Below are 25,826 nucleotides of genomic sequence, written 5' to 3'. Positions count from 1 at the left end.
AAACCATTGCAATTGCAAGGATAGGAAAAGTGGGGATGACTGGCGGTCCATACTTGTATAGTCAAAGGTATACATTAAGGGGGTAGACATGGGTAATAGTAGCACGTTGACATTACCGGCAAAAATGGGCCTGAACAGGGGTTTACGGGATTCGAGTATTCGTTCTTATATGAGAAGATTTGGGGTTGGGTGAGGGCTTATTCGAAAGAGGAAGGTCCAATGCAGTACGGTCAACTCATGATTTCAATCATCTTTTAGTGGCCGAAAAATGCTTCGATTCCGCGACTGCATTTTGTCGATTTTTTCCTCTACTTTGGACGCTTATATTACTAAACATCAACATAATTCCATTGAAACATGAGTTGACCGTACTGCATTGGACCTTCCTCTTTCGAATAAGCCCTCGCCCAGCCCCAAATCTTCTCATATAAGGACGAATACTCGAATCCCATAAACCCCTGTTTAGGCCCATTTTTGCCGGTAATGTCAACGCGCTACTATTGCCCGTCTCTACCCCTTTAATGAATTCATCTTGAGAAGCACTATTACATGATCTGAAAAAAATATAGTTCCATTTAAAAAACAAAACTTGACCATATCTCTTAAACTAATGATGCAAAAGATTTTTCACTTCGGCCAAAACATAGGCCCCATTTTACCATGTAATTTCCATATCAATAATTTTTTGTATCATTAATAGTTACAGAATAAGAGCTCTGTAACAGTTGGGCTAGGACATCCTGTAGATGCGCTTACTCCACATCAGGCCTGTCTAACCTGCGGCCCGCGGGCCACTCGTGGCTTCTTCCCCTACCACGCAGCTCGTGCTCGGCTCCCCCACTCTTCCAGTTGGTTTCCCGACTCTTCCAATATTTGACGCGTATTCCTAGTCCTAGCTGCTAGAAACCGCTGCCCCACTACTGCCACTACTGGAAGAGTGAGAGCAGTGGCTCTTTCGCTTCTAGCAGTTAGACAGACCTGCTCTACATACATTATGCATAGACAGCAAGCAGTACTGTGCGTTGCAGCTAAGTTGCCGTCCAATCAAATTCGTTGACCTGCCTCCAGTCACACGTATTATGTTTATTGGCTGAGGCCCTTACATCCACAAATCTATCGCGTGACGAACGTCGCCAAGGACAGACATTGAAACAGAATGAGATGAAGCGATAGCGAGCGGCGAGTTGAATGTATTGGCGTAGAGATAGATTCGGGGTTTACATTATGAAGAAAACAGGAGAGTTTTTACACTTTCCATCATGTAATTTCCATAAATTTTGCATAATAACAACTGTTGTCAAGAACAAAGATTATGAAAAATCCATTAATATCCTGAAAAAATCGCACGTTTATATAGTTAAATGTATCTTCCGCAAATATGGAAATTTTACGCCTATGCAATCTGGCCGATCACTTCTCAAGTTACGGGCTCCTGGAAGGGATTAGGTGGAGCGAACGCACAGCCCCCTTGCCCCTCTGTCGGTTCAGTTTGTAGGTGCTCGGCAACTTAGCTGCAACGCACAGTACATAGTAAGCGGAGCGAGAACGCTCTCCTGCGCTCCGGAGTTTGGCGGCGAGCTCAAAGGGGAGCGCGAACCGAACCGAGCAGCGGAGAGGCTATCCCCACTCCACAAACTCTCGAGATCACACCCAGCCTAACCATGTTTGACTGACGTTCTCTGTTGAACACAGTCGCCCCTACAATGCATCCCCACCACCTCGAGAGAGCTCTAATCGTAAGTAAGAAAAATAGCAGCTCCCAAACAGGCCCGACATCAGAGTCGCTCTCGTGCCCATGCCTGAATGTAGAGTCTACATACGGGGCATCTAGAACGCCGTATACATATGTAGCCACATCGAACAAGCGAACGAACGAGCTTCAGAGCAAAAGTGCCCCCAAACCAAATTCGACTTGCTATGAACCATTCGATAGGTGATCAAAATAAACCAGTCTGTGCCAAGTTTCAATTCTGTATCTCATCTGGGAGGGTAGTTACGGGTAAAAATCTAATCGCGAGGTTTTTGGCCAATTTCTCCTATTTAATGACATTCGAAAAATCTGAAAAAAATTGAGGATGATAGTATCAATAACATACACTTATGAAAAACAACATGATCGTAGGACTTCATCTCCTTCAATACAAAATCGCCATTTTTCAGCATTTTTTGACGTTTTTCATTTTTCATGGCTTTAGTTTTCCATCTAAAAATCTGAAAAAATTCTGTAATATGTGCCTCACAAATGGAAATATCTCTGATTTTTTTCAGAATTTTCAAATGTCATTAAATAGGAGAAATTGGCCAAAAACCTCGCGATTACATTTTTATCCGTAACTACCCTCCCAGATGCGATACAGGGTTGAAACTTGGCATCGACTGTTTTTTTTTGGAATGGTTCATAGCATGTCGAATTTAGTTTGGGGACACTTTTGACCATCTTATCCGGCTATACCCTTCAGGGCGCTAAAACCCCGATGCAAGCATTAAGCGGACGAGTACTATAATATTTTTCTACCGTTATTTTTTAATTATACAAGTATACCTAATCTGTAATACGGTTACTGGTAACCTCCACGACAATCAACATGTTAATTATTAAAATACTTTTTTTTGTTGCTATTAATATGCAACATAACTTATGACAGAATCCAATTAATTATAATATGATAAATAAAGAGTTTCTGGGTTAAAGATATGACAACCAGGTTATGTTGTAATTCCACAATGTTGAAACTGTCGAAATGTTTATTAAAATATGAATACTAGTTCGCAAACACGAGGCTTGAAACAATGTGCAGTTTTCCAATGGATTTTTTATGCACGCAAAATATATCTTTTATTTTTAAAATAATAAAACAAAACAATTTTAAAGTTTTCAGTTATATTTGTTGAATCAATTAAAACAATAACGGTTCTTGACGATTATTTTGTTTAATCGCAAATGTTAATTAATCAATCAAATTAAAAATTTAACCTGTAAATGCCTAATATGGCATATTTTAACTTTCTCTCTGTGTACAAATTTGTAACATTAACTGTGTACTTACAAAGGTGTAATTGAAAAAGAATTTGATTTAAAAGATGATTGAAAAAGATCGATTTTTTTTATTATAAAAAATTAAAAATTAAACAATTTTTATTAGCTTGATGTGTTTGTATCTTTATACACAGAGGCTGTTATCGTGTTCTGTATTTGCCATTTCGTTGTTTTAACGAAAGGAAATGATTTTAGCACTGAATTGTTAGGTAAATAATACACTTTTAAACTTTCGATATTTGATGAAGTTAATTTAAAATCTGTATGTTTTAATTTCAAGATGGGCTGTTGTCGAACAAAATTGAAACGTAAATGTTTATTTTTCATTAATAGGATTGTCCACAGTAACTGAAAACATTTGCATATTGGATTAAATATTAGTTTAGCGAAAAGGTAAAACAAACTGTAGCCAACATAAAAAATACAAAATACGAAAATAAATTTAAAAATCTAAATATTTTTTGAAAATTGCTAGATTTTATTTAGAAAGAAATAATTAAAATAAATAAAATTGGAAAGAGAGCAACTGAAAAGACACGAATATACGAAGAGAATGAAAAAATTGATTAAATACTATAAAAATTTTTTAAAACGTAAGGATTAACTTGTTGTTACCGAATTTGTAGAAAATTTTAAGACATTAATAACAAATTCGTCGAAATGATGTGTGTAATCATTTGGTAATTTCCTCAGTAATTTATGTGAATTGTAAATGACCATTCATTTATTTTGAAACATTTATTTCCATCAAATATATATAATTTAAATTTTCTGGTGAATATTTATAAACTTATTGCAATTTTAAATAAACATGTAATGAAAGATATGATTGGAAAACAATAATGAATTTTAAATCGTAACATACTGAAATACTTATAATTTGTAATTAAAATTTTGGGTAAATATGAAATTATACAATTTAATTAATGAGTGATAAAAATAAAAGAATAACAAGCACGATTAATTTGTATAAAAGCAGAAAAGTTGAATTAAGTATCTATATATCTATATTTCACCATGTCTTTAAATTTATAATTCAACAATCCTATACAATTTTTCAATGTGTCTACTTAACACGTTCATTACCATGCTGAAGTTATGTATTTAAAATTTATTATTTTATTTATTATTTTCACAATGTTTCATTATGTCTTTTACGGACATTTCAAATTAGGTAAGCCAAAGAATTCCTAATAAAATGAGTAGTGGATTTCTATGAAAATTCAGGCGTCATCCACATGTGAATGATATATGACACTCAAAGTGTTAATATAAGTGGTTACACCGAACTGATTTTAAAATTCAATCTATCGTTATGTGAAAAAAAGATTTTGTAGAAGCAGCAACGGTATTTTTTTAGTGCAGTAACTGTTAAGGGGGGTGTATCATCATTGGTGTAAATAGGTAGGAGCCTGGCCCCCTCGTCATTTTAAAACTTTAAGATTCTAAAATTCTACAATTCGAATATTGCGGAATTTCACAATTCCAAGTTATACTGTACATATTAAATGTAATTTAAAATGCAATCATCTTCATTTTGCTAATTAATCTTTTTTGAAATTTCATTAATGGAAAAAGTTCATGAAAAAAAGGGAGGATGTCAATCTTTAACAAATTTTGGGTGTAATATTTTTCCGTATGCTTCTATTTCTGCCTTTTATAACTAGCTATGTCGCATTGGGAATTATTGAAACGAATCATCATACTTGCTAATGTTGGCACCCTACTTACTAACTGTTAAGATCGCTGTTTTGTACACTCGCGATCAAATCAGGCTTCACCGGAGAAAATGGTGATGTCCCTTTATCTGTCATTCTTCGTACGTCTCCCCAGGGTAAATGACAATGTAACGCAGGCCTGTCTAACCTGCGGCCCGCGGGCCAGTCGTGGCTCCTTCCCCTACCACATAGCTCGCGCTCGGCTCTTCCCACTCTTCCAATTGGTTTCCCGACTCTTCCAATATTTGACGCGTATTCCTATTCCTAGCTGCTAGAAACCGCTGCCCCACTATTGACACTACTGGATGGTGGGTGAAGTCTAAAGCGGTAAGAGTGGGAGCAGTGGCTCTTTCGCTTCTATGTAGCAGTTAGGGTACGTTTATATTGGAACGTCGATAAACGATAAGAGCGTCGATCATAGCAATGTGAAGTTGTCTTATTATCAGAGCTCTACTATAAACAAACCAGAGATATTTTTTCGCAGCTATGATCGACGCTGCAACATAAACGTACCCTTAGACAGGCCTGATGTAGCGAAAAGGGCCTCATATACAGGGTGATTCTCTCGCAGGCGTATATGAAGGAACACTGGCGACAATGTACTCCTTGATCGCATCATGAAGAGGTCCGCATTGTCACACGCCAGCGAGGGCCTACCGGGGCCGAGACGACTCTGTGTGTGAACGCGGACCTCTTCATGGTGCGGTCAAGGAGTTCACTGTCGCCAGTTCCTTTGTGTCCGGCTATGGTCCCCCGCCAATTGCGTATAAACGTTCACGCGGGATAATTTGAGTTTATATTTACTTTGTTATTCGAACTGTTCAAGTATATACTAAATTTTATAATATGTAATAATGAAAAATTATATTATCTTTTTTCTAAATTACTCTTAATATTAGTATTATCAAAATTTCTGCTTACCCTATATCGCTACTTTCTCTAGGGAAACCTGATTTGATTGTGAGTGTAGGTGTAATGAAAATGATTTGTAGTCACTGCTAAGTGACTGCACGTATAAAGAAAGTAAAAACTGCATTATTTTTGAAAATATTTTATAATCTTATCTTAGTTGTCAATTAAACATTAAATTATGGAACACCGACTACTACTGGTATACCAGTCATCTTGTAAGTTCAACAGAAATGAGACTTTTCTTAGTTCTACAGTAATTATAAAAAATTATAATGTATAACGAAAAATAGGGAATGTCAAAGGAAAACAATACAAAAAAGCAAAATGTTTACCCTTAACTTAAAATTCTTCTATTTTCCATGGACCCTTCAGTTAAATCGAGTTAAATTTCAAAACAATTTTATTATAAAATTCATAATACATACAACTACCTTAATTGTAAATTCATAATGAAACTGTGAATTCATTTACAATTTATTCAGGAACGTAATATTTAAATTCTATTTACCATTTATTAGAAAACCTGCGTTTGTACTGTTTTGTATAAAAGTACGGAAATTTCCTCATTTATTTCTCCAGTCAGCCAAGTCGTCGACAATTAGCTGCAGCTTCAGCGTCGAATCGAATAAAGTTAAAGCTCATTAGCGAAATATATAAAAATTCATCGACTATTTTTATCGATTCGAAGTTATTACGATAAAAAGTTGAAAAGGTTGGGTCAAATCGTTATCGTTGTTTCGCAATCCGTGTGCATTTGACGTTTTCGCTAAAATAACGTCCCACTTCATTACATAAGGGAAACTGCTTATCGATGGAAATCTAATTTTAACTTTATCAGCATCAACTGCCCTTTTAATTCCACTTTGATCTTAGAAGAAAAAAAATAAATAAATAAAATTGGCAGCCACTTGCGGAGCAGCTTTAATATGATCCAACTTATAGTAATACTTTTACTTAAAAACTTAAAGATCTTTTTCTGAAAAGCTTTCAACTGTATTACTTGTAAAATTAAAGGACATAATTGTGATTATTCTTAACTAAAGTCTGTCACACAAAATAATATTTTAAAATTTTTGAGTTATAAATTTTATTTTATATAATTTTGCGAATTTTAATATTATATTTGAAATAAGAAAATAGTTTTTATTGTTTAAAACTGTTTTGTTTTCCGCAAAATAAACAAAAAACATGCGACAAAGGATTAACACATTTGCAGCCTCGTGACCCATACATGAAATAAGAAGCCATTTACTTTTAATGCAGAGGACAGTTCGTGCTTAAAATTCAATATACATATGTATGACTGCTATTTACATGTGAGAGAGAATTTGACATTGTAATTCAATAAATAAAATAGAATAAGATATCAATAAATATATTAACACTTCAGTTCAGGCATTCAAGCATTATAAAAAATCTAATACCTGATTTTTATTAGTGCTATGTTTTAAAACAATTTATGCAAAATAATATATTGCAAATTTATTTAAACCCATGGAAAATGGAGTCTCAATCATCACCCAAACTTACAAACTGTATGCTACAGTATTAATGGACGTTAAATATATAATTTTTAAACAGAAAAGTTTTATATTGTGGAAAAATAATGTTTAAAATAAATTTTACAGTGTAAAATCCAGAGGTTGAAAATAATATAAAAAGTAAAAGTAAAGTAAGATTAGGGGTCTCCTTATGGTTCGCCGTTCAAGAATTAAACTTAATTAAACTTGACTTTTTTAAAAATACAATATAAGAAAAAGCAAGAAGATTAATTTGATGTGATAGAGAATTGCATTAGAATTAAACGGTAACGAAGAGCTAAGAACAAAAAACACATTTGTTTATGAAACATGTTTCTTGTTTTTTTTTTAAATTAAAATTAACGAGCATATATTCTATAAATAAACATCGCTTTCTTGAATGTATTCTGCGAATGTGCTAAAATCAAAAACATTTGATATGTTATGCAAGTAAACTACGTGAAATATTATATTTTGACAATATCAATGAGAAAATAAATAAAAAAAATTTATTAACACGTTAACTGTCGCGATAAAAATAAACATTTTTTGTAAGACATAGTGAAACTCTAATTAGGTATATTATGAAGATTAAGAAGTGTTAATTTTCAAATTGAAAATTTTTAAGTTTTCAATTTGTTATCAAAATGATATTTCTGTACTGTTTTTTTTTTTTTTCAATTACACAAATATTATATATCTAATCTGCTATAGGTCACTAGTAACTCCCACGGTATTCAACGTGTTAAAGTGTAAAGTCGGATAAGATGGTCAAAAGTGGCAGCCGAAGTCAAATTCGACTTGCGATAAGTCACATTTTAAAGCATACTACTGCCACCCTTCCACCATCGTAGTCTATGAAAATGATAGATTTCTATCTCGCTTCCCGCTTTCAAATGAGAACTCGGAAGCTTGACTTTTCTGCTCTTATAGTCCCATTGACGGCAATATAACGAAAGTCTCCGATATTTAAAAAAAGTTTGTATCAAGTTTCAACTTTGCTTCTTGACTGGGGAGTAGTAAAGGGTAAAAATTAAACTTCACGTTTCTGCTCAATTTCTCCCATCTTACCACATGAAAAATTGTTTAAAACATCAGAAACATTTACTTTACAAGACACTTATTATAGAACTATTTCAGATTTTTAAGTTGAAAACCCAAGCTGTAAAAAATATAAAACGCAAGAAATTAAGTGAATCAAACATAATATTATATTTAAATGAATTTCAAAAATTCATATTATTCAAATCAATTTATAGTGTTTGTGTTATTGTGAGATGATTTCAAAGGGTTCTCTATTAAAATATTCTCTGTTTAGTGATATTTACACAAGTACATAACATTTTACAACCGGACATAAAAGGGCATTATATACATCATAGAAAGTTTAGAAAATATCATGTCCCAATTAAAGAGACTACCCTTTGCTATTTAACATTCTCTGTGATCATTGACATTTATGTCCCTTTAAAGGTTGCATGTTTATGTATTAGGTGTACACAAAAGATTTTATTCTTCTTATTTCAGTCGTGTAATATAATTATTTTACATTTAAATAAGCTGTTGCCTTTGTGTTTTTGATTGAATCGTAACGAAATTTATAAAACATCATTTTTAATCTTTTTGAGGTTTATGTCGAATATCCTTGACATGGAGACAAAAAAAAAAACGTTTTGCTAATAAAATTTTAATGAAACAAGAATTCATCATTTTAACATATTGTAGAATTATTTAAAAGATATGAGTGCACACTTAAATACAACACTTAAAGGGTTAATTTTACATTTTGATGATAAACTATTTCAATCTACCTAAACATTAATTATAAAAATTTTAAATTTTACATTTTAAATTATAAATTATAAAACATGGAACGAAGGACCCAAGAAATAAGGGTAAATATTTTGATCATTTTATACTTTATACTATACATGAGAGAGACTCAGAAATTCGTGTAGTTGCATATTGAAAGTTTTTAACGAACTGAGAGGAATCGGTGAACCCGATTGCTGACAAAATACCCATGTAACTATATTTTAAATAATTTAAATAAAAACTTTGTTACTTAGAGGTCATAAACAGACTCCTACAACGTACATAAACGCGACTGTCCCTAATATCAATTTATAATACCTAAGCAAAATCATAAAAATTGTCAAACTTTGATTTGTTATATCTCCTAAACCAATGTCGACCGCTGTGGGTACAGACTCCTTGTGCCATGACCTGTATGCGTGCACTCACACAATCAACGGAAAGCATGCACGTATACGCCATACGCGAGAGAGACACTCAATTTCGTAGAATCGATTTTTCGTCTCGCTAATTGCATAAATAAAATTTTCGTGAGTACAGCACACACGGGTAGACTTCGGTACAGGTCGGTCTGGTCCGCTTGAACGCTAATAAACACTTTACGTTGAGAACAAAAATTAAAAGTAATCGACTTCATTTTTCTTCCGATTGTAAAATTTCTATTTTTACCTGCAAGTCAATTTACCCGCAGTGGCCATGACGCCCCTCATTCCTCTATAGAAGGGGCTTTCTCCCCTATATCGTCGTTCTCCTTGGCGATGCCTATAGAGAAAGACGGGGGTCTGAGGGAGTGCGGAAAGCCGAAGCATCAGTATTTGCCCTGGAGAAGCCTGATTTGATCGCGAGTGTACTATTGAATATCATACTAAAATTTCATCAAAATTGACATGTGTTAACTCTATATATAACAGGGAATATTGTCCTATTTAATACGGCTTACAGCCGCAAGCCTCAATAGCGTTAATTATAATAAACCAAGAGGTGGAAGCTTCAAAATCCTAATTCATAATATTCCTTTGTAATTGTAATTGTATTATAAAATTTATTATACTGTTGGTTGATCCTATAACAGCCAACATGTTAATGAGAATTATCGAGAACACAATTATTTAATATCTCATAAGTTTAATTGTTTCAATTGATTCATAGAAATATACTGTCATTGGTTAAATATGAATGGTACAAAAAAATTCTTTTCTTTTTTTTTATACTGTTATATAAAGACATTATACTGTCTGTTAATAAAATAAAATTAATAACAAATTGGATAAATACATTAATATAGATTTTATTGTTTTCAGCAATTTTTTTTACATTTATTTCTTGTTTCTCAAAACAGTCACCAAATTAACACAAGTTCTCTTTTCGTTTATTTATTATAGTTTTCATACGTCTAACAAAAAATTTGGATACTCTTCAATAAATCTACATCTATTAACACGTACAAAAATATGCGTGGTTATGAAAAACCATTGGAATTTTCTGACATTTAATGATTCAAGTTTCGTGCAGTTTACTATAATAGAACAATTAATAAATATTTACATACTGCTAATCAAAAGATGCCTTTTGTCGTAGAAATATTCTATGAAATGCTGTTTTTAAAACTTTTATGACAACTTCAATTAAGCTCATTCAAAATTGATTACAACTTTTTGAAATTGTTAAACGTCATGTAGTCCGGTCAGAATTGAATTAAGATTTCTGAGGCCCCAAGGCCATCAAACCTTTCCGAGGGCCTCCTTGATTGATATACTTAATTAAAAAATTTAGATTTGTTTTGAATAAAATTAAATATCATTTAATCATAAAGAAGGACAGCAACAGTAGAAAAAATTCATTCAGAGAGCCTTTATAGCAGGGCCCCCAGCAAAGAGGGTTTAAAGTTTAAACTTTAGCCAGGCATGGGCACGAAACCAGCTAAAAGAGCGCGTCTGACATCGACACTGTTTGGGAGCGCGATTCACTCTACTTCTTAGCTCTTTCGCGGCAGCAGGGAGGCGTTGTAGGGGAAATCGTGCTGCGGCGGTCATGGCGATGCGAATATGTGGGGTTCGACAGAGAACGTCACACATGCATGCTTTGACTGCGTAATGTCGAGATACTGGCGGAGTGGGGATACACTCTCCGCTGCTCAATTTGATTCGCGCTCCGCTTATTGTTATGCCGGCAGTACACGCTCGCCGAGGCGACCCGAGACCAGGCGAGCACGAGCATGTAAGTATTGTACGCGTCCACTAACAAGTTGAGACTCCTACTGATTGGTCGGAGCTAGATGGGCCAGGCTAAGACACCCACACTTATACAGTTGACCCACACGCATTCTCGCTATTCGCTCTCTAGGTTACAACTACTAGTAGAAACTACTACTACATACTACTAGTAGACGAGGGTTCGAGGTGAGGAGTAGGGGGAGCGTTTCACACCTCGAGTCTCAACTTAGTAGACGCTTATGCCGGCAGTACACGCTCGCCGAGGGGACCCGAGACCAGGCGAGCACGAGAATGTACTTGATGGTCTCGCCTCGCCTCGTGTCCTCTCCCCTCGTGCTCGGAGCGCTCGACCTAGCGCGAGCTTTCAGGACGAGTTAAAGGAAGCGAAGCCGACACTAGGTGTACACGGGTAGCCCTCGCGAGAGTGTACACTCAGTCCCATCGAAGTTGTCGCAGTGAAGTTGGCGCGCTAACGCATTCACGCCGCGGCGGCGTTAGCGCGCCAACTTCACTGCGACAACTTCGATGGGACTGAGTGTACCACACAATCAAGCACTTTGTACCATTTAATTAAAAAAAAAAGAATTAGGTCGATAGCTGCTATATTTTTCGAGATAATAGTTTGTAACACTTTATGGTCTAAGATATTTCTAAAGGAAATATAAATTTTAAATTTATATTATAGAATTAATCAACCGAATTAATCAAAATAAAAGAAATCACGATTACGGTCGTGAATATAGTTAAATCACGGCTATGATCTGCCGTCCTTAATCAATATATGTATGTACCATCGAAGTTGTCGCAGTGAAGTTGGCTACACATTCACTAACACATTCACGTCGCGTCGTCGGCACCTCGCCCATCGGCTCACCGACACGGCGTGAATGGGTTAGTGCGCCAACTTCACTGCGACAACTTCGATGGGACTGAGTGTACACTGAGTCCCATCGAAGTTGTCGCACAAACACATATATGCCGCGTCGGTGAGCCGATAGGTGAGGTGCGCCAACTTCGATGGGACTCAGTGTACACAGTGCTCTCGGATTTCGGGTCTCGGGACTCTCGTCTCGGGAGATCTCGCGTTCGAATCGCCTCGGCGAGCGTGTACTGCCGGCATAAGAGCTCTGCCAAGCTTCGGAGCGCTCCGGCTCCGTTTATTACTAGCTGCCCATGCCTACTTTAGACCTAACGAGATCGATGAATTTCATAATTTTTTATTAGTCTTTTGTCTTTGAAAAAAAAATGTAATTGAAAAATTGAAATGCAAGTTTACGAGAGCACTTGATTTTCAGAATTAAATTTTGTAAATAATAAATATTTATTATATAATTATCTTTTTGATTTGACTTCATATTTAACTTGTATTCAGATAAGTGGATTGTTATAATTTTTTTGTTTATTTTTGTATTTGATTTATGGAATAATTTTATAATAATAGAGATATTATATAATATAAAATTTGTATAGCTTTAGCTGTACAAAAATTATGTTTCTTTTTTACACACAATTCAGTGACTTTTGATATGTGTACTTACTTTTTATTATTAATTTACTAAAAAATTAATAACATACCATTGAAAAGTTTTTAAAAAATATTGATATGTTTATAACGCTCTAATGATCTTAACTAAATGAATTGTTAGTCAAATGTTAAAAATGTTATTTTTGTAAAAATCTGAACCTGTAAAACTTTTTAAATTTTCAAAACTCATGAACAACTTTAAATGCTAAAATCAGTATTATAATTTCAAGCCTTCTTGAAATTTATTCTTTTAAAATATGGAATTGTTAACCTCTGAACTGCATACACACTGGTGTACATTACCAGAAGAGCTATTAATAAGTGGAGCATAATAATAACTTAAAGAATTCGTGATACTTGAGGAACAACTTTCTTATTTTTAACAATTTTCAAATAAATTTTGTGTAATCTTGAACTTGGTTTTTAAAATAAATAGGATCATATATTTTTAAATAAAGAATTTCCACTTATAATTACATACTCCTATTTTAAATTAATATTATTCACAAACATTTCTTAAACATTTATTTCTAAAAGTCTATTTTCTTATATTCATAAAGTATAAAATGTCAATCAACTTTTTCCCCCTTACCTCTTCGTCACAAAAAAATTGATTTATGATTTTTCGCGTTTGTAATAAACGATTAAAAATTTTACATTAACCAATATATTGTAAAGTATGCAGATGTAGAACATGACTGCTGATAACGTACAATAACGCATGCTTGGTACGTGTAATAGTTTTCATTGATTATGTCACGTATAATGTCACATAATGTAGAAAACACGTTTCATTATAATGCGATATTTAACGTTGAGTGTAGCAATTTCGTATAATTTTGAATAATTTGACGAGCTCTAATTCATCATTTATATCAAATAGATATGTATATAAATTAATATTCATGTTCTCTAATAAATCAAATATTGCCTTTTTGCCTTAAAATTTTTGAATTACTAAATCGCAGAAGTGCCGTTTTATATTAACGTGTCTTGAATATTGCGATCTCCTTGTCTTCCTATGCAGGAGAGACGAGAACCTTGCGGCGTTTCTTAATTTCCTCGCATGAGGTAACCAAGATCGGTTCGGACTTAGGCCATTGCTCGTGTTGACCCTTAACCCTTCGTCTAGTATAAAATTCAACTAAAATGAAATCTCTCAGTTTTTAAACCAGAGTATAAAATAAGAAAATAATATACAATATAAAATTAAATTCAAATTGAATTCTTTTTTCAATTGGACTAAAAGTTTCAACATTTTTAATAAATATTTCCATTTTTCATAATTTTCAAAGTTTTTCCCATCTAAAATTTAAATTTAATTTCCATGAAAATATTCTACTCTAAATTATGTCTCTTATTCGGTCTGCATAAGAATATTTAATTGCATATGTAAACTATCCAATTTTATAAAAATACCAAGCGATATGGACGAACGCTGTTTCGATGCAAAAAATTATTGAAAAGTAATGTTATTAAATTCCACATTATTTAAACGACCAGAAGTGTTTCAAGCACTCTCGTTAGGAGGAAATCGATATTTTCAAATAAAAAACATATAATAGGTTTATACCTTTTTCATAAAGTTATTAAAAACAATATAGTTCTATTACTTTTGACAAAAGACTATTAGTAGAAAATCGATCGGACTACGATGCGTCAACACATCTAATTTATTATTTTTAACACTGATTGTCATGTCACCCAAATTTGAATGACAAATGAATTCTCAAGAAAATCTGTCACCTATTTAATGAAACATCACTCATTTATATAATTATAAATCATTATTATTGTGCAAAAGAATCTAAGTGCCAAATAAAATATTAATCATATCACCATACGTTTCAGTCGTATTTGCAAAGAAAAAAAATCCTTGTGGCCGAGAAATTCTATTTAAAGGGACACAAAAACGTGCTTACTATCAATTCAAGAGATCAGGTCGATTATTCGCCTAGGCCAGGCACGCTCAGGTAGGTCACCGTACGACCGCCTGAGTGCAGTCGGACTTGTCACGGGCATAGCTGCCTATACTACTGCGATTATCGATCCATGGCGGGGAGAGGGCATCATCGCGACGATAGGTCTACGAGCACGTGTTACGAAGGGCAGACGATATCACGTGACATCGTAAAGTTTACACGGACATCCAGTGCGTTCCTTGTCCTATACGCGATGCTTTGATGTGGACACATGAGAGTTGTAAATCAGATTGAAAAGTGAAAGGCATTCAGCTGCATGACCTCGGGAAACTTTGGGAATGGGAAGTACCCCACCACTCCCAACAATTTGTCCGAGACAAGGGCGTACTTCGAGCCCGTAACAGTGCTCGCGTGCAAATCCGGGCATCGGCGAGCGCTCATGCCCTGCTTATTACTTGCTGAGCGTCCCTAGCCTAGGACCCCCTAGTTTTGCAAATATTCTTATAGACGAGAGATCTTGGACTTCAATTATTTTAATAACTGTCTCGTAGGATTATTAAATTCCGTATCATATGAATTAAAATTTTTTTCTTAAGAGTCTCGTGAATCGCAATAAGCAAATTGTCAACGATATCCAACTTTAATTATTAACAACATTTTGTATCAAAAGTAATAATCGTGTTACTCGTTACACGTTAAAAGCTAAGAGAAATGTCAAGTGTACGTATATGCCATCTTAACTTGTATTATTTCATAAAAAAACAATAAGTGTGTAAGCAAATGTAATCAATGATAATCATTTGTCAATTCCATAACTGATGCCTCTAGTATTCGATCAAACAAATGTTATTCGGTGTTTCCAACGCCTTCATAATCATCCCTTCGGTCTTTGACGCGAGGTACCTAACCTAACTGATGCGCGTGTTGTAAAAATATGCGAGTCTTACGAGCTACGTGGTTTCCCTGTTGTAGAATCACGATTACTCCTTCTCCTCGGTTTCCTGACTCTCACTGCCCAACAAGGTCGATTTATCTTCCTCGTGACCCTCCACTTCTGGTTCCTCGACGCTCTGACGCTGGCGTCTTATGGCCTTTCGCTGCACGTAGAACATGAGAACAATGCTGATGCTTGCCATCGCTGCCAGCCCTGCCAGGACTATGTAAATCATTACTGGCATCTGGTTTGATCCCTATAATCAAAGGAGTTATCCTGTTATTTGTAGTTGAATGATACTGATGCTATTAGGTATTCATTGTGTTTAAGACATCGAAGGGTCATGGCAAATAAGAGTGTGTATTATTTGCAAAACACGTAAAGATTTAATAACGATAAAAGTTTTTTAACTAGTCGTTGGTATACAAGGTTTATTTAAATTTTATTATTTTAAATCGCATCCCCTACCTGGGTATTAGCGACTATTACATACCACACATACATATATCCAATAAATACACAGTTAACGGTTACATTGCACAGTTAACAATAAATGTCTAACGTTAATGGAATCAATAAATTTGATTACGTTTTTGCACTGTGAAAAGATACTTAACATTTCGACAATTGTCTTCTTGTCGAGATTAGTTGTGAAATTTTGGACAATCTATTAATATGTGATTCACAGTAATTGGATTCCAACACTGTTCACATTCTGGTCTTGTGGTTTTTAGCACGCTCCATTGAGTGTGCTTATGTTACGGCTTTTGTGTGTCTGTCAGATTTTGAATAAGGGTCATACACTTCTATTAATTAAATTAAATTTATGTTTAATAATATAATTAAACTTATTTTATTTATGAAAAACTTATTTTTTTATGATAAATCGATATTTGAGGAATTCATTCAAGGTATATTATTGCTAATAAAAATTGTTATTTCTTGGACCGCGATACTTTATTGAATCAAGGAGCGTGCTTTGAGTCCGGCTTGACCGCACTTGTTGCAATTAGGTGAGCAAATTAGGTAGTGCGTGAGCAATGTATGTCCTATTCGAAACCTTGTTATTAAGATCTGGTCTTTCCTATTAAATTAGGCTAGGCTGCGTTCGTGGGTGTTTTTCCTTGCATTATGCAGAGCAATTTTTTTTGCTGTTTATCCATTGTGTACTCCAAATGTTGTTGATATTGTTTTTGATTATATTTTTGATGTCTCTGTCAGTCATAATATTAGTTTTAGCTAGAGGTGTGCGAGTACTCGATTTATTCCAGTACTCGAATTTCGAGTCGAACAATGATCGGTCGGTCGAGCCGCGTCGATCGCTTGAATTTGCCGAGCTACTCGAAATCGACGAACTGTTTGATATAAAAGCGAGCTACTCGAAAAAATCGAACTATTCGAATATTCGAGCTCTCGTGAAATAGTCAACTGTTTTTTTTTTGGTTCTACATACTCTTCTTTCTCTTCAACTTCTATGGATGGTGATTCTACCAATAATAATAGATGAATATTCGTGTAACTTGAACAGTTCGAATTTGTACGAGTAACTCGAAAGTTAAACATCTCCTCGAATATATTTGAGTAATTCGAACATTTTCGAACTGAAAATTCATCTTCAAGTAAATCGAAGTTTCACAAGGGCTCGAATATTCGAGTAGTTCGATTTTTTCGAGTAGCTCGCTTTTATATCAAACAGTTCGTCGATTTCGAGTAGCTCGGCAAATTCAAGCGATCGACTCGGCTCGAACAATCGAAGCGAGTTCAGCTCGGCTTGTAAATTACGAGTACTCGCACACCTCTAGTTTTAGCCGAGTTTAGTTTACATACTTGCAAGTACTGCTGCTACAAGGATTATTCAGAGTAAAGTAAGCAAAGGGGTACAATTCTTGGTATCGAAGCAATCTTCTGTTACCGTTAACGCATGTTAGACAGCTGTAGTGCGAAGTGTTTCACATTTTTATATTAGGATAGAACAGATGGCGCTCGTTCTCGAGGCACAAATTCGCGATCCTTTGAGAACAAAGGCATGTCCTGTATCTGTAGTCTCTATCACGGGTCTTCTCGCTCGTTTACGCACAAGGCCCACGCCGACGGCATTGTCTTGTGAAACATCAAATCGTGAAGAAGTGTTCAACAGAAAGCTTAATCAAGTGCACTAGCTCACAGCTCGACATATCGCAAGATCCTCAGTCACCGTGCAGACCAGCAAGATCTCACCAGGTATAGCGCACTACATTATTTACTCAACGAACACGTGCATCGCCAACCACGTGCCGCGCCAGCACACACTCGCGGGCATCTACACTACAGCGGACCGTATTAATACAATTAATGGCACTTTGCTCATTGTATTGTAACTATTTTGTATGACAGATCAATTTGCGACAGTTCAAATCACGAGCTTGTGAATTTTATAACCAACGACTTGAATAAATCAAATTTTCGAAACCGATCTGCAAGTGAAAGTTTTATTACTAGTGCAATTCCCCCGAGATTAACACCAATCTCGAACATTTGGTCCTTCGAGTCGGATTGCGCACTTGCTAGACTCGGTTTTCGTTAATTTCGCAAATTGATCATTGTGCACCTCATGAATCTTTGTTTCGTGTTCGGAACAGTTTTTCTTTCTTCAACCATCTTTGTCTCTTTCACGTTCAAATTAAACTCTCATTTACGTCACTCACCAGGTGGCGCTCAAGAAGCCCATAGCCGCAACTCAACACCAACTGTCGGTAAGGAGGTACAGCTCACCTGTCCAGTTACCGACACAATGGCGCAATCATTGAAGACGACCGATAAATGCAGTGAGATGCAAGACAGCTCGCAGGAGATCATGGAGGTGCCAGCGGCACGAGCCAACGCACCAGAAACACTGCCGATTGAGCTGCAGCTCAAGGTTAAAAGTCAGAAGAGTCGACTCCGCACGATGCAGAGGATGCTCGACACAACCCGGGACAGCTCTGGACGCCTCTCCAGAGAAGAGCTCGACGACGTCAAGCAGCAAGTGGATGAGGTGCAGCAAGCCTTTAATAAGGAACATGCGCATTTTGAGGCAGTGTGGCCCTCCTCAATGCTGGACCACCCATACTTTAATGACCGCTGCTACCTCCAGATGCAGCTGGTGTGCTCAGAAGTGAAAACACTCATAGCAAAGGAGAATGCGACGCTGCCGGCTCAACAAACTGATGTACAGGTAGCTCAATCGCGGCTCCCGGTCATCAGATTGCCAAAATTCACCGGAAATTACACAGATTGGCTGTCCTTCTTTGAGCTGTTCAGCTCAATGATTTTGAACGCATCACATCTGGAGGATGTGGAGAAGTTTTACTACTTGAAGCGATGTCTACGAGGAGAGCCAGCTCGGATGATCTCAAACCTCCCACTCACTGGCGCCTTACTGCAACCGGCTATTGAACGGCTCAAGAACCGATACGGAAGCAAGAGACAACTCATTCAGGCTCACCTGGACAAGCTCACGTCGATGCCAATGAATCCAAATCAATCTTCCAAATCATTGAGCAAACTCATCTCAACTGCCATTGAAACTCGAAGTGCAATGCTCAAGCTTGTCGATCCCAGCATGCTCGGCGACTGCATGTTAGTGCACCAGGTGTGCAGACGGATGGACCGCACCACAAGGGAGACGTGGGAGTTCTCACTCGAGACACCCACGGACTACCCGACGTTTGAGCAGCTCGTCCAGTTCGCCACATCACGAATCAGGATGTTGGAGATGCTTGAACTTGACCAAGCTAGATCAGCCCATTACAGTTCTTGGTGAGGGTCGAACAAATCCAACTGATAACACTGACAACACCGGTGTGGTGTTTTGAATGAAGCGCATACATCAACTTTGATATTAAAATGTAGAATTAACATAAAAGCATTTCAATTTGGAATTAGATTAGATTAAATGTTTATTAATAACTTTTTAATAGATAAGTTATAAAGAAAAGTTATTCAGAAAGGTGACCTCTATAAAATCTATATTATCTATAAAATAGATAATAAAAAAGTTATTTACTCCTTCTCCGTTAACAGCAAACATCAGGATACCATTAGTTAAATTTTCTCATAATAAAACTTCATAGTAGGTACGTTACTTTAAAAGCTGCTGACCGTTGCTACGCTTAATACACTGAAGCTAAAACTTTTTTCATTAACTTAAGAATTTTCATTAGCCAATGCTGCTAAATATTTAGAACTTTTGATTAAACATGTTGAAGTTTAATACCATGACTTTTTAATTAAACTTAAATGTACAATTTCATTTTAAAAGGTACCGATAATGAATACAACGATTAGAATTGTAATTATAGTTACAAACATTATATCGTTATTTATATTTCAATAGCTAATGTTTTGCTGCAAAATAAATTCAAATCATTTCAGAGTAAAGTGATTATATTATATTTATAATATATAAAGTATGAAAAGGATAGAAATAATTTTTTTTATCAGTAAGATATGCTGGACGTTGAGAAGACTGAATAATAAAATATATAGACTACTTAAGGTACTTTCTTCTTTGTGAATGCCTTTTCTGCTTCAAATCCCTAAATCCTACAAAGAAGGTATTTCAAAGCAAATAAAGAAATACAAGGCTAATATTAGTACTGCTAATAAATATATATGTATATTTCAATTCCTTTTTATCTTTTATAAGAATTGAATTGTTATCTAAAACTTTTACCAGCATTCAATAACTTCTTAATTAAATACGGTACAGAAACATCTTCAATGAAGCCAAGGAATTATTCACTGTTTCGTCGAACTGAAACTTTGATTTAATTATAATGTTACTGAAAGTTTTGTAAGTTCAACTTGATTTAATACTGATTGGCGCCAAAACCTTTGTTTTATGAACAGTATAATACACAATTACTGCAATGCTTAATAAATATGTTTTAGTGAAATATTTTGCACTAGCAAAGGAATATTAAATACAACTGCGAAGGGTATTAATATTAAAATACCCTTTGATGCAAGCGGTAAAGCACTATGTAGTGAGCAGTGTGCTGTATAAACGAATTTCCGCTGTAGTTACTGTAATTGCGAATATGTAACATACATGCAATAACTGTAACTAAAGTTCAGCCCACCGCACACGGTGTAAACATTTTTGCTGGATTGTTTGTTTAGAATTGTACAGGCAGTCATGTAGGAAACAGTGGTTCACTGCAGATTCTATTGTTAAATTTCTCTCGGTAGATTTCGTGATTGCGTCTATATTACTTATTTTGTAAGTTTTTTAATTAGTTCGCCTAAATAGGTAATTAGAACGCAGCTGTCGCGTGACAGTAGGCTTCCCTGGAGAAAATGATGCAAAAGAAATTTTCGAAACTTCAATATATTCAAAAGGGTTATTTAAAAAGGTAGAAATACCATTATTTTAAAAAGTATCGCTAACAAATGTAAGAAGGAATGATCCCGAACCCGGAAACTTGAAAAATTATGAAATTTTGTAAATATGAAGGGAATTTCCTCCTGATTAAAATGCATGTACATGCATATATTTTGTACATATTTATGTTTTATTAAAATAAGATAGGTTTTCGTTTAAATAAGTAGGTTTTCCTTTCAGGTAAATAGATTTTCTTTGAAATTCAAGCGATTGTAAAGGAAATTAAGTATTAAAGGTGTAATACGGGTTACAAACAATTGTCTATATGAGTTGTCTTAAACCGTGTCAAAACATTCACGTATACAAGTTTCGAGATGCTTCTAACGGTGTTCACGAAACGAGGTTTCTCGCGCCGTGTAAGTAAGTAAGTACATACTTACATCGGCCATTATGGTTCAGAGAAATAGAAAAGTAGGGTTGTGGTTCGCAAGCCACCAGATAGCCATGCATGTTACAGATTTACTGAATATGTATGTATGTACATACATACACAGCATAAGTTGGATCAGCATCCGGTGAGATGCATTGGATAAATGCTCGGTAACCATCCCACCACTTTGGGGATCCTACTTGGCGACGTACTGAGCGCTGTTCGTCCCTGCGTCGCGAACGATTGCCGGATTTCACGCGTCCTTCCGAGGTCGTAAATCTCAGAATAGCCTCGATGGCTAGCAGTCCGTCGCGACGCTTTGTTTCGCCAAATTAATTTTGAAACAATAGTTAAAAATTGAAACGTCTGAATTTCCGCTGTTTCTCGGTCACGAATACTTGACCGATTGTAGAGTATCAGATCGCATCGTTGTCGCTGATCGAAACGTAAAAATGAGAATGAGGCTCCGTTTGTCGTTTTCCGCCTTCTCGAATGTTCCTGTCCGAGGGAAACACGCTGATTGTTTTTCACGCGAAAAGTTAATTTGTCAATCAGCGTGTCCCTTGGTATCGCATCCGCCCTTCCTTGCGCCCTTAACGCGATTTTGTCTAGGAGAGGGTGAGGCGATACCTGATGTACACGAGGACCTCGAAAGTTCGGCAACGCCGCGGTTTTCTCTCCAGGTTGACCCTCGGAGGACAAGTACCGCTAGTTGACCGTTTTCGAACTTATCCTTCGGAAGACTGAGTTTATGACATAATTGTAGCTATTGAGAACGAAGCAAAAATTGAAAATTCTAACAACAAGTCCATTGTGCGAGAAAGGTAAATTACTATTGCTGGCAATACTAAAAACGTTTAAACTCAAAAATAGCCTTTCGTCGCGAAATTGTCATAAACTGTCCATCGAAATCCTCGTAAACGTGTTCCTCGGTACGGAACACCCCTTGCGGGATGCTTCGCGAGCGAATAGTTTAACCTGATCCAAGCACCGATATCGGTGAAACAATAATAATACACCCATGTAATGTTTTTATTTTTTATTTTTTTTAAATGAAACTTTTACTAATGTAAATATTTGTGAGATTTTTCTGATTAAAACAAGACCAAACACGATATAATTTTGATCATATTTACTTATTTTATGTATGTACAAGGAAACATCCCCAATGCGAATTGTTTTTTCGTCCATATATGTAGTTCAAATTATATCATGTTTAATCCTATTTTAATCAGTAAAATCTGACAATCACATTGGTGAAAGTTTCATTTAACAAAAATAAAAAGTAAAAAAGTTTTGTTGTTAAATTAGGATTATCTCACGGATATGCTGTTTCCGGTTGCTTTGATTCTCGGACCTCTTTCTCTTCCGCTGTCTGTTTTTTTCTAAGTTCGGCAGCATTCAAAGGCTCGGCCCGGGCCATTTCTATCATTAAAAATCTACACTTCCGTTTCGTAAATGCCCGGATTGTTCCCCGATTTTCTGGTGCTTATCCAATTTCTACTGTACCGTTATTTATTTTGATACTTTTTGTATCTAACTACTTGAGATTTTTTCTAACTAGTATATGTATGTATCCAAACTTTTGGAGAAAGCTATTTCACTTTTGCACGAGATGAGAAATAAACTTTCTATAAAGTCAATTGCAAATTATGCAATTAAATGTTAATAATACAAATAAATAATAAGCATGAGATCTGTAAAGCAATAAATTACGAAAATCGAATGCTATTAATAATTATTAATATATTTTGAACAATATTACTGACAATTTAAAGATTTCGTTAAATTAGAATTTATTGATCGAGGGTATACAATAAACATGAAACTGCATTTAAAGGAAAACATCCGTATTTGTTATGAACGTTGGCCTGTTTAAATACTTTCCTGACATGGCTTAAATTAATCCGTCATAATGATATAAAATTCAATATCGGAAATTTTGACCTACTTAAAGAACTCGGTGTGATAATGATTTCAAACTTCGCATTTATTAAACACACGAGTTCGCAATAAACGTTTTGTACCTTTACAGTTATGAGAATTACCATTAAAAACTATACGTAAAACTTCCTTTCATTTAAATCATATCCAACAATTGTTTATTACTTTATTATTACTATTATTATAATCCTCATATCGCCAACAGCAACGAAGAAACGGTTAATTATGGAAACAACATTTTTCAATTAAATACTTGAAGAGTAAAAACTTGGTGTTTTCTAAAGTTCTAAATGATTTTATCTTTTTATTAACACACTAATAATGGTGCCATATTCTAACACATAATATGATTAAAACATTAAATTTTGAATCTATTTATCTAATGAAATGAAAAATTATAAAACTGTATTTATCAAAATCGCCGGGTACAAAATTCACTAATTGTAAAATTTTGTTGCAGTCTTTTACTGGCAGCATTACAAGATGTACTTATTTCTAATGAAAAATTACAGTAGACACCTGCTAATTCCCTGTTGGGGACGCCTCGTAGTCGCACGCACCTTCTACTCTCTTGCATAGATAGTCAATAATTGTGTAACAGCAACAAATCAATTATGGAGTATGCACGCGTTCCATTGACGCTCGATAAGTCCCCATTTTCTAAAAGTGCCCAATTGCAAAGTCCAAAATGCAAGGAATTATCGATCAAATTATTTAAACATTGTAAATAATAATTTATTAATACGTTGGTCGCCACAGTGAAAATGGACTTTTTAACCGACTTCGAAAAAGGAGGAGGTTACTCAATTCGATCAGTATATACAGGATGTTCGATAACAGGTGAGAGATTTTTTAAGGGGTGATTCTAAGGACCAAAATGAAACGAAAATCAAGAATGACGAAATAGCGTTTGCGGCTTTGTTTTCCAGTAATTAACGTTTCATTTTGATACTTTTTGTATCTAACTACGTATCTAACTAATTCGAGTAAAAAACGCCTAAAACCTGCAACCTGCCCAGCAATAGAGGTGTGGGAGTACTCGTAATTTACAAGCCGAGCTGAACTCGCTTCGATTGTTCGAGCCGAGTCGATCGCTTGAATTTGCCGAGCTACTCGAAATCGACGGAACAAAACCTTTTGCATCTTGTAGAGGGTGTCTCTCGATTAGTCCGGTTAAGTGGAAAATAAAGAACTATGTGGCAATAAGTTTTCGATTAAATGCGATAGGACGAGGTCAGCGAGGAACATGAACATTTTTCCCTATGTAAAGCAATAAGTACAAAACTCATGGCAATGTTAAATGGATCTAATATAACATAAATACACAAATAATTAAGACATTTGCTTATTATCTACTAAAAACCGGTGAACAAATAAAATGTTGCCTGTAAAAAAGCATTTGGCCAACAGAAGCAGTTAAAAAAAATATTAGATCATGTAAAACACCGAAATAAATTACTTAAAATTCGCATTACCTATCTAATATTTAATTACATTTCCACATGCACATATCATTTTCATGGGTCTTGGCATTGTTTCCACAAGATTTTCGCATTTTTATCGATATGGTATCGTCTCACGATGTCTTATTTGCTTCACGAAGCTCATTTTTGTTTACAGGTTTTCTTATATACATTCACTTTTTCAAAATTGCCAATAAATCCTCCATTGGGCTCAAATTAAGATTGTTTAATGCCCACTGTATTATTTTAATTATCACGTTACATCCCAGCGTTTTTTCAAAATTATCCCACCTTGCGCTTCCTCATCAGTGCGTTGCACCTGGAACGGTTCTCATGTGAGGTGCGCAAGGGAGGGACTTTGCATTGTAATTTTCACGGTTTTCGTTTTTCTTTTCTATCCGTTTCATTAACTCCTCGACCTTGTGCTTCCTCATCAGTGCTCTGCACCTGAAAGTTTCTCATGTGAGGAGCATTTCCAAGGGAGGGTTTGAAGCTATAATTATTATATTTTCTGAATTATTTCGGTTAAATATTTTGGCATTTATTCACCGACTTTGGGAACTTCGTCAGTACTACGAACATGGAATTGATCCCATGCGAGGTACACAAAGGATGCTATATTTAGTTTCTTTCAAATAATATCGGTAACCTTCCTTGAAACTATCGCCGTGCTCAACTGCCTAATAAACAGAATACAAAAACTCGAGTCCGTTCGGGGGAGAGGAATTGTAAACACTGTCGCTGCGCGGTTAGGCAGTGCTTCGCATCCGGAATTTTCCCGTGCCGACCGCGTAGAAACAGAGGGAGTGCGATTTTTCATTATATTTTAACCAGGTACCCTCTCTTCTCTGTAACACAAACACCAGTCGGTCCTACATGCGAGATATGCATATTTATATCATAAAAATCGGTACAACTGACAAAGAAGGTTAGGGAACCCGGAAATTCCAAAAATTATGAAACTTCGCATACAAGTACAGTAAGTCATCCGTAATACGACCCTGTTTTCCGTTGGTGCCATAATTCGGTCTTAAAGGTTGAAATTACCC

The 25,826-nt window shown here is 35.4% G+C and overlaps 1 protein-coding gene across 4 annotated transcripts in view; it reads right to left on the bottom strand.

The window, feature by feature from the left end:
* LOC114879379 overlaps positions 1–25,826 on the bottom strand; it is a 167,770-nt gene that overhangs the window by 92,821 nt on the left and 49,123 nt on the right. For 2 of the 4 annotated variants that reach the window (XM_046288683.1, XM_046288682.1), the window contains exon 4: positions 15,610–15,852. In XM_046288683.1, the coding sequence (XP_046144639.1) occupies positions 15,643–15,852 (210 nt within the window). In that variant the 3' untranslated portion in view covers positions 15,610–15,642. Of the gene's footprint in view, positions 1–13,993; positions 15,853–25,826 lie in introns of those variants that run through there. The other 2 variants (XM_046288680.1, XM_046288681.1) reach the window with 1 other exon arrangement.

Source organism: Osmia bicornis, chromosome 14, assembly GCF_907164935.1.
Source record: "Osmia bicornis bicornis chromosome 14, iOsmBic2.1, whole genome shotgun sequence".
Lineage (NCBI taxonomy): Eukaryota > Metazoa > Arthropoda > Insecta > Hymenoptera > Megachilidae > Osmia > Osmia bicornis.
This window is presented reverse-complemented; position numbering and strand designations above follow the sequence as displayed.